The sequence below is a fragment of the Bufo bufo genome, chromosome 6 (assembly GCF_905171765.1).
Source record: "Bufo bufo chromosome 6, aBufBuf1.1, whole genome shotgun sequence".
NCBI lineage: Eukaryota > Metazoa > Chordata > Amphibia > Anura > Bufonidae > Bufo > Bufo bufo.
Window position 1 is genome coordinate 160,110,969 of NC_053394.1, and position 16,200 is coordinate 160,127,168.

A 16,200-nucleotide genomic window follows, 5' to 3' on the forward strand; every position below is an offset into this window, starting at 1 on the left:
CCCATGCACATGTGTATTTTGCGGTCCGAAACAAAACCACATCAGTGTTGGATCCATATTTTTTGCAGATCCATTGTAAGAATGCCTGTCCTTGTCTGCAAAACAGACATTTTTTTTGCAGAACGGAATGCACACAAGTCATTTCAGTTTTTTTTGTGGACCCATTAAAATGAATGGTTCCACATAGACCTGTAAAAAAAAAAAAAAAAAAATTTAAATCTATATGTCCTTATACTCAGTTTCTGTGGGTGTCACAGCAGGACTCATTTGCCATAACCCCAGAATTGAGAGAAAAAAAAAAAAAAGTAGGTTTTGCAACTCTGGGTTTGCAGATGTAGCAAACGTGCGAGTCGTGTTGTGCCCCCATTCATTTCTACACGAGTACTGCTACACTGAATACTAACACATTCTAACAACCCATTGTAGGCAACCATACTGCCGATATGGCCCTCGGTAAAAAGGCGTTTGACACCCGATCTAAATCCATTCAGGGAAAATTAAACATACATACATACCACCACCTTTCAGAATATTTTATTTTTCAACAATCCAGGAGAAACCAGTAATAACTATTCACAGCTTATATCTAGTAACAACCTACAGTTACATGGATGGTAAAACTATCAGGTGCCAATAAAATTCTCTTTAGGACACATGAGGGAGAGTGGCAGTAGGCACATCTACGTACATTACTAGATTCTGATTTTACGGTTTTATTGTAGTCTGGATTCATAACCTTTTCCACTTTCCTCAATGCTCACTGCTTGCCATTGCCATTGATTGGTCTCTTCTTGTGGGCATCACTGGAGAGATATGCTTCAAGCTTGGGACGGCTACTAATGCGTTTGACATAGGCACAGAGGAGTGGGAAGCCTGAAAGGCAGTCTGGTGCCAGAACAAGATGGTTGTGCAGAAGATCCACCAGGTTGTAATCGGCAAAGGAAATCTACAAAGCAATAGGGAAATAATGCAGTTAGATATCACAACTTTAGGAGTCAACGACTTAATGGGTATTCCGGCCCAACCAGTTGCTCCGTTCATTTCAGGAGGGTACAGGCCCCCCACCCCCCTGCATTTCTTAATTGTTCAAGTCACCCTGAATTCATGGTCAGTTTGCAGAAAGGTCTATGAAGAGGGGAACCAGAATGGAGAACATAATACAAGTACTGAGCAGATTTACTGTCAGCTGGACTATTAAACAATGAATGGCCCTGATAAGTGAAGGAGGCATTTCTCTATCTCCAACATATACATTTCTCCTCCTCACTTGTACTATGGATTTATACAAAGTGGTTTATAATCCAAGGTACACGTCAATGTGTTTCCATGGTAACAGACTACAAACAATCATCCTGCTGTCAGTTTTCCATGTGTCCCTTACTTGCTGCTAAAGTACTGGAGCAACAAAGTTGGTTGTGAAGGTGTGCACAGCTTTTAGATCTTTATGAACACGAGAATTCCTATGTGGACTTTTTCCATTTCTTGCAGGCTCTCTAACAGCAGCCTGTGTCAGTGACAATTACTTTTTTTTTTTTATAAATTTTCAAATCAATAGCCTGTCAATTAAATAGTCCTAGTAAAACTAAAGCAAATCAATACTCACATGAGCTCCTACCACAAACCCCTTCCCCTCATTATTAGAGGCAAGCAGACGTTCAAAGTGACCAAGGTCAGTGGGCAGAGCCTTAACGTAATCATCTTTTCCATTCTCCTAAACAAAAAAGGAAACATGAATCTTCTGAAGAGGAAGACATTTCTCTGTCAGACTTCTGGGTGTCACTCACATAGTTCTGATAGATCATCTTCAAATACTTAAGCCGAAGATCTTCCACTCCGTCATTAACCATGTCTATGAGGCTTGCCTCACGAGGATTTTTCCCATACAGATCTACAACCCAATCATAGTTCAGAATTAGTAAATATATGCAGAGGGATCCACATGCTCAATACATGAAAGAACAAAAGAAGCTCCGACAACTGAGTTGCTCCTGATCCCCCAGTCGTGTGGATTAAAACATCTGGCAATGGGGTGGGGGAAACAGCCAATAGCAGGCCATGACGGGGACTAGCCTCCCTAGAGTCACCTGGAGATGCAGCTGTGCGGGGGATCAGGAGCGGCGCAGGTGTTGGGGAGGTGGGCAAGTATAATCTATATGAGGGGCCCGGGCATGGGGGCGGCAATATGTTAGACTTTGTATAACCCCTTCAAGTTGTAATACCATGATTCCTGGCAAGAAGGCGCAACATGGCATTGGACTGATACAGAGAGAAGTCTCCATCTTTAAATCCTGGAAGTTGGCCATACACCTACAAGGAGAAAATAAGACAAGGAACCGTAAGATAGTTTGACAGCACTGAATGTGTTAACTACAGCAAAATTCCTGGCATCGATGGGATCTGATTGATGCAGAAGACAACAAAAAAAACCTGTGTAAAAAGTACTGGTCAGGTCCCCACATCCAGTGATGAAAGCGCTCCTTCCATGCATACAATCAATAGGGATGAATGTAGGGAAAATAGAGGAAAAATGGGTACTGGAAGGGGAGCATCTAGGGCAGGGGACAGGAACCTTCGGCACGCCAGCTGTTGTGAAACTACAACTCCCAGCATGCTCCAATCATTTCTATGAGAGTTCTGAGAAGAGTAGAGGAAGCATGCATGCTGGGAGTTGTAGTTCCACAACAGCTGGAGTCTCCCTACTCCTGGTTTATAGTATAAGGACAGGAAGGAACACAGGAGAGGTGAGAATTGATGACCAAACCTAATGATAAGCAGGGTGTTCTAGTGGTGATAAATAAGGGCCTTAGACTGAGAACATAATATATTTAATAACATTTAAAAAAATTTACATAAAATTACTCAAATATTAACCACATTCTGGAACGTCCTTTCAGAGATGGCAGCTGCCGAGCGGGTGGCCTGCTGTCAGTGACAGCAGGACATCCCAGAGAGCAGGCAGGGACCATTCCTGTAGGTCCCTGCCTTCTAGATCACTGTATACACAGCACTCAATGAGTCCTGTCCAGGCCCGGTGGTGATGTGACTGTCAGGGGAGTGCAGGAGCTGACGGGTCTTCCACAGATCACGATCAGCCCTGCACTGAGGCCATGACGAACTTGGTCTATAGGGCAGGCAAATACACGGTGGAACACCTTACCTTCCTTATGGTGGGGGTGATCAATGCATGGAACCAGTTTGTGGTGGTGAGGGGACAAAAAACACAAAACATATGATCCCCAGTTTTGCCCCTATGGAGAAACCCTAAACTCCCAGAATTGGCTTCTCTCTCAGACTGAGTTCTGGCTGCAGAGGGGGATTAAATACCTCACCCAATTGTATGATGAGGGGGTTTTTAAGACTCTCAGCTCTACAGGCCAAATACAATATACCACGCTCATCCCTCTTTAGGTTTTTCCAACTGAGGCATGTATGAGAGTCTCAATTTGGGGTGGGCCCTTTGCAGCTGGAATATGGGGAGATAGAGAAAATTGCCAGGCGAGTAGAACATGGTAAAATGGTCTCTGCCTTCCATGGGACACTAATATCCTATCAACCTTCACCTATATCTAAAGCTTTTGTCAAATGGAAAGAGGATATCACGAATTTAGACCTGCGGCAGGAGAGGGAATTAGCCTCTACATGGAGATCGGTGATTTGTGCGCGGGATCAGCCGATTCAGGCTAAGTGGATACAGAGTATATTTGACTCCTGTGCGTCTAGCTCGCATATACAAACTCGGATATCTGTACCAGATGTGGCATTGGCAAGGGAACGTTAATGCACATGATTTGGGAATGTCCAGTTATTGCAGACTTTTGGGAAGACGTGCACAGATCTCAATTCCAGACTGGGTCTCCCAGCAGTTATATCCCCAGAAGTTAGTCTACTGGGCCTTGTCAACGACATTCCCACCAAATACACTACAATCCTTTATAGGTTACTACTATTCTAGGAAGTCCATCCTGCTAAATTGGAAGCCTCCAAAGAGTCCCTCCTTATCCCACTGGACTCCACTCAATGCAACTTTACCCATGTACAAATTGACCTTTGAAGCTAGGGGTACACCAGACAGGTTTGAAAAGATTTGGGGCCTCTGGTTGAGTGCCAACTCTGTATCGGAATAACTCAGACACAACTCTGGTGTCTGCAGGTTGCTGCCCGAGTGAATGCGGTGTGAATGTCTGAGTCTTCGATAGCGACCAATTATATCCAGGACAACTAGGATTAAGAGTTAAAGGTGAAATACAGTTTCAACATCTTAATGCTACATAAAGCCTTCTCCTGACTGTCAGTTAAGATAGATTAAAGTAATTGTCCTTTTTATTCTGTTTTGAATGTTATTGTTTTGTTGTTGTAAACTTGGGGGGGTATACTGAACTCCAGGTGGCAGCCCTACAATCTGCTCTATAGAAGCAGAGGCCCTCTTCCCAGGAAGTAGAGACTGATCTAGTAGAGTGAGCCCTGAACCCTGATGGCAGAACAGCTCCCTTGGATGAGTTTATGCCAAGTAAATAGCTTGCCTTATCCATCTAGCAATAGTCTGGGAAGATGCAGCAGAGCCCTTCTTAGCACCCTGAAAGGAAATCAACAAACGGGAAGAGGACCTCCAGATATTGAATTCAACATCTCCTCACATCTAAACAATGGAACTCCGATTTTTTTTCTCTTTTTAGAGAAGCACAGAAGGAGGGAACGGTGAAAAGAGGAAGACACCTTTGGCAAGAGAAGGATCAGGAGAAATAACCACCCTAGCCAAGATTTTTAAGTAAGGCTGGTCAATGGAAAGAGCAGCAATCTCACTAAGGCCACTTTCACACGGGCGGGTTTTCAGCACGGGTGCAATGCCTGAGGTGAACGCATTGCACCCCACTGAATCCGGACCCATTCACTTCAATGGGGCTGTTTAGATGAGCGGTGATATTCACGCATCACTTGTGCATTGCGTGAAAATCGCAGCATGCTCTATATTCTGCGTTTCACGCAATGCAGGCCCCATAGAAATGAATGGGTCTGCATGAAAAATCACAAGCAAGTGCTGATGCGGTGCAATTTTCACGCATGGTTGCTAGGAGATAGGGATGAAAGCAACTCGGACCCCATTAAAGTGTATACACTATTATTTTCCCTTATAACATGGTTATAAAGGGAAAATAGCATTCTAATACAGAATGCTTACTAAAATGTGGATTGAGGGGGGTTAAAAAAATAAACTCCCCTCATCCAATTAATCGCGCAGCCGGCATAGTCTTCTTGCTTCTTTCAGGACCTTTGACATAAGTGCAGGTCCTGCTAAATGAAGATGGGTCCTTTCGCAGGTCCTGAAAGAAGCAAGAAGACTATGCCGGCTGCGTGATCAATTGGATGAGGGGAGTTTATTTTTTTTAACCCCCCTCAATCCACATTTTAGTAAGCATTCTGTATTAGAATGCTATTATTTTCCCTTTATAACCATGTTATAAGGCACTGCAAACAACCGACAGCAATTGCATGCCTACTCGCGCGATTTCCCCCGCAATGCACACGCAACACATCCGTAGCAAATCCGGGATGCCCGTGTGAAAGAAGCCCAACTCTTCTAGCAGAGGTCATCGCTAGGAGAAAAGCCAGCTTTAGGGAGAGCATCTTAGGGGAAATGCTGTCTATTGGCGCAAAAGGATCTGACATCAGGGCTGAAAGAACCAAGTTTAAATCCCAAGGAGGGATCCTATTTCTTCAAACTGGGGATAACTTAGAAACTGCAGTGATGAATCCTTAGGACAGAAAACAGAACTGGAGGTGGAGAGGGTGGTCCCTCTTTTAAAGGGTTTCTATCACCTGAAAAATGGTATTAAGCTGGCTGACATTAGCGATGTGCTAATGTCAGCTGAACATACCTATACATACCTATATTAGAGCCATCTCACTGCCTGAAGCCATTGAGATTTTTTATAATATGCTAATTAGCCTCTAGGAGCGAGGGGGGGGGGGCATTGCACCTGCTCCTAGAGGCTGTTTGCCCACCTCTTTTCACACCCTTCTCTTGATTGACAGGGCCAATAGATACTCACACCAGGATGATCCTCGATTTTCCGCAACACTAGTGCTTTACTCAGCAGTCTGAGATGTCAGTACTCAAGATACTTGCATTAACCCCTGCTGCACAGTTACTTTACCTCCAAGGAGGTCACCCCCTGGTCCATCACTGGTTCTGTACACCCTTCCAGCATACAGTCACCACACATCAAGTTTGCAGACTAGACCCTCATGCCACCTGTAGGTACAGTAGACTCCTGGTTGCCACTATCTGTTATGGTGACATCCTTGTCATCAACCATGAACTCTAGGAGCACACATGAGCAGTCCCCTCATCTGAATTAAAGGCATTCTGTCACCGCTAGTGAGTGTATACAACTGCTCATATGGCACTGTAGGTCTCCTTGAGGGCATTCTAACCAGAACTGTAGAGGCATTCTAAATTTATTTGTGCCCCTCAAAAAACAATTTCATAAATATGGCAATGAGCTTATAAAAGAGTCCAAGGGGCGGAACTTATCGCTCATGGAGCCCGGCCGCACCCATTCTTAGAGAGCCCTGCTCCTTCCCTCATCTGCTATTCTTGATGTGCGGACATCACCCTGCCGCAGCAGTAAAAAAAAACATAATAATCTCGCGCATGCGCATCATCTAGTGCGTTTGCCTGTGTGCGCTGAATAACTCAATAACTGATCTGTGCAGTTTTTGCAGTTGTGTGTATGGAGCGATCTGCAAAATAAGGGCCTAATAGGGGATCTGAACCTGCGCTCCTCTAATCACTCATTCTGTTACTGTAAATCTGACAGGCAGTCTATTAGGGTGAGAGGAAACACTGAATGCAGCAGTATACCAGAGCTGGCATCCACAAGTGATGGAGCGGGCACAGACCCCGATCCCACGCCATCACCTGATCTACATTTTACCATTATACTTTGTCCATGAGGGGTTTCATCTTACCGCAGCTTTCTTCAGATCCCCCTTCTGCCAGTCATCAGACGTTACGACTTCCTCCTTCCATTGAGCTCCCTGGTCAGCCATGAGCATTCGCATAGCTTCACAACGACCTGACAAGGAAATCAAAGAGAAATAACTCACCCCAAACCCCTGCAGACCACAATGCAGTTCTCCCCCAAACGTTACAAAAATGAAAATCCAGTCATCTTCTATTATAGCCTCTTCCTTACAGCAGCCCGATATTCTGACTAGGGCCAAGCTGCAGTACCAGACACGCGTTTGGATGTCGCTCTGTGAGGAATTCTGCCCCTTTCACACCAGCGGATGCCGCGCGGGTAATCTGCTGTGTGGAAGACCGCCAAGCCCCGCTCCGGACAGCAGAGACACGGAGCAGTAACATGATTGATAATGCTCCGTGTCTGACCTTTTTACTACAGAATCACGGTGACAACTTTATCTTACCGTGATTCTGTAGTAAAAAGATCAGAGGGGCACGGAGCATTATCAATCATGTTACTGCTCCGTGTCTGCTGTCCGGAGCGGGGCTTGGCGGTCTTTCACACAGCGGATTACCCGCACGGCATCCGCTCATGAGAAACAGCCCTTGTAGGTGCAGCTGACCGTAGTAGACCATCAATGTAAAAATGCTTTAAATGGTTTGGTTCTAAGAAAGAAAACCTCTACTTACCTCTGACATTAAAATAAATGATGGTGTATTCAGGCACTAAAGAGCGAGAAGAGAGACAGGCGGTATTAATTGGTGGTAATGCTACATGACTTCTGTATATGCCGGTTGTTACAAGTTATCCCTAAGGGGTCATGCACACAGCCGTTGTAGTTTTTGTGGTCCGCAGAACACGGATACCGGCCGTGTGTGTTCTGCATTTTGCAAAACGCAACATCCAGCCCATAATATAATTTGTCTGTTTTATGGACAAGGATAGGACATGTTCTATCTTTTTTTAGGATGCCACACTCATACGTGGCAGTGCCGATGGCTGACTGAGGGAGTCCCCTTCCTCTGAAACCACTTAGACGCTGTGGTTGCCATCAACTAGCATCTAAAGGGTTAAACTGCCGGGATCAGCGCTTCCACCATTCGGGCGGGACTCCCGCTCTCCACTGTCCAGGAGACCCATGCAGCACTTACATCTTAAAGGGTTTCTACCACCACATTTTGACCTAATTAGCTGTCAGACACTAGCGATCTGCTAGTGTCTGCTCTACCTAACCATGCTATTGTAATTCCTTTCTGTGCAGCGGTTACCCTAAAAAACTGAGTTTTATTGCTATGCTAATGAGCCTCTAGGTGCTATGGGGGCGTCTTTTCAGCACCTAGAGGCTTCGTCCACTCACTATTTCCGCCAGGTGCTGAAAAGACGCCCCCATAGCACCTAGAGGCTCATTAGCATAGCAATAAAACTATGTTTTTTAGGGTAACCGCTGCACAGAAAGGAATTACAATAGCATGGTTAGGTAGAGCAGACACTAGCAGATCGCTAGTGTCTGACAGCTAATTAGGTCAAAATGTGGTGGTAGAAACCCTTTAATGACCGCTGTAAAAAGGCGTATCGGCGGTAAGGCAGTTTCCTAATGTTTTTTGCACCCTTGGCAGTTCTGAAATGGCAGCTTTCACTGGGTTTAACGTTCTCCCATAATAAAACATATGACTTTCATAAGCAAGTCTGGCAGCTGTCTAAAGTTAACCACTTCACTGTCAAAGCGCTGATACTGCAGGGAGCAGGTGTGTAGGAGAAGCAGCCAAGATGGAGAACCGCCATTGTGAGGAAGACATCCATGGAGAACAGCGTGCGGTGATTTGCCAGAAGCTCTGTTACCCCCTCTGCACAGACCATGAGCAAAAGCGTGAGCGCCATCTAGTGGCTGCTGACATGTAGCTTCCTTGTCGGATGCACTGTACAAGCAAGTACTGGGGGACTTTATGAGTACAACTGGAAACCATATGACTTCTATTGAACGCAATTTAACCCCTTAAAGGGGTTGCCTAAAAATCTCAAACAACCCCTACAAGGTCTTTAAAAAAATATAAATTATATTAACCCTTACTCCAGCGCCATTCTCTGTGCCACTTCTCTGGTACTCCCACTGCATGTCACCGAGTACCAGGATGTGCCTGGATCCAGTCACTGTCCTCAGCTGTAGACCACCAAGGACAATGATTGGCCAGACGGTCAGGTACAGCAGCAAAGCGCGCTGAAGTAACGGGTGAGACATTATATGGTTTTTAGGTCATGCCTGCTGATGTTAGGAGCGTACATCCCAGCACCACACAGCAGGAGACCAGAAGACCCCCGTTACATCACAGTATTAGGCCCCATGCACACAGCCGTATCCAGAGGCATCCTGCCTTCTCCCCTACGTCCCACCATATGCCTATTTTCCCGCAAAACTGACAATCGGACGTTCTATTTTTTGCAGGCCATGGAACGGGCATATTGTTGTGGACAGTGCGCCGTCCCCATTGAAATAAATAGTTCTGCCTCTGATTGTCAAAAAAAAATGTGGAGCAAAACAGGTCTGCTGCCCAGAGACTGTCGTCCAACTTTCCAGTGCCAACTACAGTCCATAGGAGGGCACAGAGCTGCGTGCTCCTCAAAGCATTCCTAAGGCCTCATGCACACAACCGTTTTTGTCCGCAGCGAGCAGCAGTTTTTGCGGCTTGGATGCAGAACAATTCACTTCAATGGGGCAGCAAAAGATGCGGACAGCACTGCGTGTGCTGTCCACTAGGGGTGGGTGATATGGCCTAAAATCCATATTGCGATACAATTTTAAGCATGTGCAATATGCGATATATATCACAATATATTGTTTTCTATATGGGGGGGGGGGGGTGTTTAAACTTTTTTTTTACTTTTTATTTAATCACTATTAGCCTCCTTAAAGGGGTTGTCCGGGATTAGGGACCATTGTTTAATAAAATTGCACATGCACACACTCTACATACACCCATGTCCTACCTTTTCAGCATGTTTCTAAAGTACCTTTTTACCAAAAACCTTTATGGCAGGAAGTAACAGATTTCTTTCAGTCAGTGACGTACTGGGTCCCTTGCAGAGGAGGAAAGCTTCCTCTTCCGCTGCTCCGGGAGACCGGTGACGTCACTGACAGCCTCATTAATTATTCAAAAGTCTAGGAGGGGCAGTAACTCTCCTGGCTAAGCTCCGCCCCTCCAGTCCGGTGCCGATATTGATGGCAGCGGCTCAGGAACGGAGCCGCTGCCATCAGCAGAGAGCGTTAGCTGTAACTGTAATTGCTAACACCCGTGGCATCCAGATCTATGTGGTTGAGAAGGAGGGAGCTCCCTCTCTCTACCGCCGCACCCCTGCTGCTGCTATTGCAACGGCGCGATTGTTGCCATGGCAACCGGACGCCTAACAAAGGCGTCCTGGTTGCTATGGACCTAAGTCTCTCTCTCCCCCTGTGCTGCTGCCCTCGCCGCTGCCAATAAGAAGAGACGGGGGGGGGGGGGGGGAGGGCTGTGACCACTGCGCCACCAATGAAGAAAAATGACCTGTAATACAAATACAGGAGGCGGGTGCTGGAATCAAATAGCCGGCACCCGACCTCTGTGACAGGGAGCTGCGATCAGCTGCAGTTGAGTTAACCCTTCAGGTGCGGTACCTGAGGGGTTAATTGTAGCTGATCGCAGCTCCCTGTCATAGAGGTCGGGTGCCGGCTATTTGATTCCGGCACCCGCCTCCTGTATTTGTATAAGAAACATTGGTGGCACAGTGCGCCCCCCCCCCCCAGTGTAATAAACGTTGGTGGCACAGTGCGCCCCCCCCCCAGTGTAATAAACGTTGGTGGCACAGTGCGCCCCCCCCCCAGTGTAATAAACGTTGGTGGCACAGTGCGCCCGCCCCCCCCAGTGTAATAAACGTTGGTGGCACAGTGTGCCCCCCCCCCCAGTGTAATAAACGTTGGTGGCACAGTGCGCCCCCCCCCAGTGTAATAAACGTTGGTGGCACAGTGCGCCCCCCCCCCCAGTATAATAAACGTTGGTGGCACAGTGGGAAGTGCCAATGAGGGTTAAAAAAAAAATTAACTCACCTCCTCCAGTTGATCGCGTAGCTGCCGGTCTCCTGTTTTTTTTCTTCAGGACCTGTGGTGACGTCATTGACCTCATCACATGGTCTATTACCATGGTGATGGATCATGTGATGAGCACAGTGATGTCACCACAGGTCCTTTGACAGGTTCTAGAGAAAGACCAGGAGACTATCAATTGGAGGAGGTGAGTGAATTATTTTTTTATTTTTTAACCCTCATTGGCACTGCCCACTGCGCCACCAATGTTTATTCTATTGAGGGGGGCGCACTGCACCACCAATGTTTATTCTATTGAGGGGGGGCACACTGTGCCACCAATGTTTATTCTATTGAGGGGGGGCACACTGCGCCACCAATGTTTATTCTATTGAGGGGGGCGCACTGAGCCACCAATGTTTATTATATTGAGGGGGGGCACACTGCACCACCAATGTTTATTTTATTGAGGGGGGGCGCACTGCGCCACCAATGTTTATTATATTGAGGGGGGGTGCACTGCGCCACCAATGTTTATTATATTGAGGGGGGGGTGCACTGCACCACCAATGTTTATTATATTGAGGGGGGGCACACTGCACCACCAATGTTTATTCTATTGAGGGGGGTGCACTGAGCCACCAATGTTTATTATATTGAGGGGGGGCACACTGCACCACCAATGTTTATTATATTGAGGGGGGGCACACTGCACCACCAATGTTTATTATATGTACATGAGCCCTGATGGACTGTTTTTTTAGACAAATTTATGACAGCACACAGGCAGCATTCATGTTTTTTAACTGCCGCAAAAGGGCTTATTCACGTGCCCGTGCTGTTGACCGCAAATTGAGGTCCACAATGCACGTGCACCGACCGTGGGCCAGCCACATACAGATCATGGACCCATTCACTTGAATGGGTCCAAGATTCATCCGTTCAGCAAAAAGATAGAGCAAGTTCTATCCTTTTTCTGTGCAGAGGAATCGAATGGAACCCCAGGAAACACTCCGTAGTGCCCCATTCCAAATCTCATGATTTGCGGATTGGGTCTGCATCGGTGAATCATAATGCAAATGGAACAGTGCACATATATTGCGGATCCACCAATGCGATCCTCAAGGCTACTTTCACACCTGCATTCAGGTGTCCGCTCGTGCGCTCCGTTTGAAGGGGCTCACAAGCGGCACCGAACGCAGCCGTCCGGCCCTAATGCATTCTCAGTGGACGCGGATCCGCTCAGAATGCATCAGTCTGCCAGCGCTCAGCAAGTGGACACCTGAACGCTGCTTGCAGCGTTCGGGTGTCCGCCTGGCCGAGCGGATCCATCCAGACTTACAATGGAAGTCAATGGGGACGGATCCGTTTGAAGATGACACAATATGGCTCAATCTTCAAGCGGATCCGTTCCCCATTGACTTTCAATGTAAAGTCTGGACGGATCCGCTCAGGCTACTTTCACACTTAGAAATTTTTCTAAGTTATAATGCAGACGGATCCGTTCTGAACGGATGCAAACGTCTGCATTATAGGAGCGGATCCGTCTGAGCAGACATCAGACGGACCCGCTCCGAACGCTAGTGTGAAAGTAGCCTAAGACTTCTTTCAGACAGGAGATTTAGATCTCACAAGAGGTCTCCAAAACAGATGTTTTGCCCTAATGCATTCTGAATTGATCTGCTCAGAATGCATCAGTTTGGCTCCGTTCTGCCTCCATTTCACATTAGAGGCAGACAACAAAACGCTGCTGGCTGTGTTTTGGTGTCCGCATAACCAAACTGAGCCAGACGGATCCGTCCTGACACAATGTTAGGCCTTCCTCACATCACTTTTCTCAGCAATGCGGGCACATATGAACATGGGACCAACAGAGATGTCTACAGCTGCCAAGTGCTCAAGTCAATGGGGACAGATCTGTTTTTTGACACAATCTGGCACAATAGAAAATGGATCCATCTCCCAATGACTTTTAATGGTGTTCAAGATGGATCCATATTGGCTAAGGTAAAGATAATACAAACTGATCCATTCTGAGCGGATGCAGCAATTTGTATTATCAGTGCGGATCCATCCATGATGGATCCACACCAAACATGAGTGTGAAAATAGCCTTACTGTGTAGCAGAGCAAAACTAGGGAAATTGTAAAACATTAGCAATGCTAAGATATATTACTAATAATTGGTTATTGTAATGATGAATGTACACATAAAACTAAAAATGAGATACCATTGTGGAAAGATGGAGCTGCTCCCTGTGTTAGTTCACTGTCTGCAAACACTGAGCACATGACATGTGCAAGAGACAGAGGAGGAGTTTATGGGGGAGGAATATGTAAGAGGGGGGCGGATCTATGGAGGCGTGGAGGCTGAATATGTATGAGGGGGGCGGATCTATGGAGGCGTGGAGGCTGAATATGTATGAGGGGGCTGAATATGTATGAGGGGGCTGAATATGTATGAGGGGGCTGAATATGTATGAGGGGGCTGAATATGTATGAGGGGGCTGAATATGTATGAGGGGGCTGAATATGTATGAGGGGGCTGAATATGTATGAGGGGGCTGAATATGTATGAGGGGGCTGAATATGTATGAGGGGGCTGAATATGTATGAGGGGGCTGAATATGTATGAGGGGGGCGGATGCAGGGAGGTGATCTTACACTGTAGAAACCAGGAGCTGCTGAGCTGCACTAGGAGCCACAATGCACTGCAGCAGGAAGTGATGGCATACATAAACAGCTATGTAAACAGTCTGCTGGGGACTGTAGGAGCCATGCAGCAGTGTAAAAGCTACCTAAAAACATCTTAGGAAGATAGATTTGGCTACTAACAGTGAGTAAGCAGTTTTAAAAAAAAATGTTTGATCACGGACAACCCCTTTAAGGGCTAGAACCCTTGTCATATTCATCCTAATAGAGCTCTATTAAGGTGAATAGGACTTTACACTCTCCCTGCTGCCCTGTGCTTTGTGCACACAACAGCAGGGAGCTGACCATGGCAGCCAGCCTCTCATGTGCCCCCCAGCCTCTCCCTCTTATCAGCCCCCTCTGGTAACTCAAAACCCCCTCCCCAGTATTAATAATTGGTGGCAATGACCAGGGTCGTCCCCCCTTCCCCATCATTGGTGGCAGTGGGCAGTTCCGATCGGAGTCCCAGCAGTGTAATGCTGGAGATACGATCGGTTACCATGGCAGCCAGGAGTCACGCTACTGAAGTCCTGGCTGCCATGGTATGTTAGTGAGCAGCATTATACTCACGTGCGCCGTGGCCGCTCCTTCTCATAGGTCTGTACGGCACATTGCTAATGCTATAAGCATTAGCAATGCGCCGCACAGACAGAAGGAGCGACCGGCGGCCACGGCGCACGCGAGTATAATGCTGCTCACTAACATACCATGGCAACCAGGACTTCAGTAGCCTGGGGGGGGGGGGGGGGGGGGGAAGGGGGGGGACCCTGTGGGATATGGCCGGCACATTCATTGGTGGCGCAGTGGCCACAGTCCATCCCCTCTTCCTCCTACTCTGTTCTCATTGGTGGTCAGCAGCAGCTGCGCACAGTGGGGAGGGAGGAGAACATGGTGCGCGCCGAGAGCACGATCATATCGCGGTCCAGCGATATAGGCAATATGCACAAAATCCATATCGTGACACAAATGTATATCGCCCACCCCTACTGTCCGCATCCGCTGCTCCGTTCCGTGGTCCGCAAAAAATAAATAAAAAATGTATATAACCAGTCCTATTCTTAACAGTTTTGCAGACAAGAATAGGAAGTTATATTAATGGCTGTCCGTGCCATTCGACAAATTGTGGAACGCAGACTCCATCCGTGTTTTGCAGACCGCAAAACACACAACGGTCGTGTGCATGTAACCTAAGGAAGCTCCACATAAAACTACAAATAAAGCCGTCATATAGCCCCAGCCATTGGCCTAGCAGGGCTGAGTGAGCGCAGGGGTCTCATACTACACAGCCATATGGCGGATATATTCTCCCGAGGAAGCATTTTCCCTCCTATGGTTCCCATTGTGAATGGCAGGGCACAGTAGCACTGACAGGTCTATAGGCACAGCACCCTCTGGACTGCCCCACCATGACACATGCCTGGAGCACAGCGCCCCCTCTAGGTTACATCTGTGTAATGGAGGGCTGGGATCACAGCACAAGTGGCTGCTATAGGCGTCACACCCACTTAAAGGGGAACTCCTGCAGTGGTAAAACAAACTCCAGGAGCTGATGCCGGTGACCACTGTATACACAGCTCATCCTGTACAGCAATGCAAAGTCACCCATGGAAAACGGGAAGCAGAAAACTACAGCACTTATCCTTAGTTTCTAGTCCATAAAAGTGTAGGGAGTCTACAGCAGACATCTTCCATTACAGATTCCACTTCCCTCTGATGAGCCGTAAACACCCAGACTCAGCGATAAGAGCCCGCGCCCTATCGTGCAATGCAAGCGCTGAGGCGTCTTACTGTTGTCTTGCGGTGAAATCCTCAGGCACAGGAGTCACAGCCGGAGAACTGCAGCCAGGTGAGGCGGAGGCTTTATAGGCGGCGGAGGGGGCGGAGCTGAAGGCGGAGGCAGACTGCGCCTGCGCGGCGGCTCCTGTCAGTCACGGCGGCAGCCTCAGGCTCGGCTCCTCTCACTGCAGGAGGGCAACCAGGCTGTGCTGCCCACCTAGTAAGAGCAAGCCAGGGCGGGGCAGTGGTCTGTGCCCCCCAGCAGCCGCCATCAATCATGCAACAAGGTCTTGCTTACATGAGACAGTTTTGTCGCGTTTTCTTTTTTGATACAAAATCACTGCGTTTTTTTCTGCTGTTTAAACTATTCTAAAAATTGTGACAAAAACTCTTTAAATACGGCTCATGTGAATACACTACATAGCTATGGGCCATTAAAGGGGTATTCTGCTTGCTAGAAGTTATCCCCTATCCACAGGCTGGGGCATAACTATCAGGTCGGTGGGGGTCCTACTGCTGCGGACCCCGTATCTCCTGCAGCCCCCCTGAAATTAAGGAAGTGGCCGGTCACACATGCTGGTGGCCGCTCCATTCACTTCTATGGTAGTCCGGAGATAGCCGGTACAGCGCTCCACTGTCTCCGGAATTCCCATAGAGATGAATGGATAATGTCTAACAACTGGAATACCCCATTTAACCCTTTTGAGGACCAAGCCA

At 47.4% G+C, this 16,200-nt stretch overlaps 1 protein-coding gene across 1 annotated transcript; it reads right to left on the reverse strand.

Moving 5' to 3' along the window:
• Positions 1–518: 518 nt before the first annotated feature.
• On the reverse strand, positions 519–15,620 carry LOC121005060 (glutathione S-transferase P 1-like). Its single transcript, XM_040437578.1, has 7 exons — positions 15,496–15,620; positions 7,655–7,690; positions 6,970–7,076; positions 2,220–2,307; positions 1,785–1,888; positions 1,604–1,711; positions 519–946 (listed from the first exon to the last, which is right to left on the reverse strand). Coding segments are annotated over exons 1-7 (633 nt in total). The 5' UTR covers positions 15,497–15,620; the 3' UTR covers positions 519–757.
• Positions 15,621–16,200: the final 580 nt, after the last annotated feature.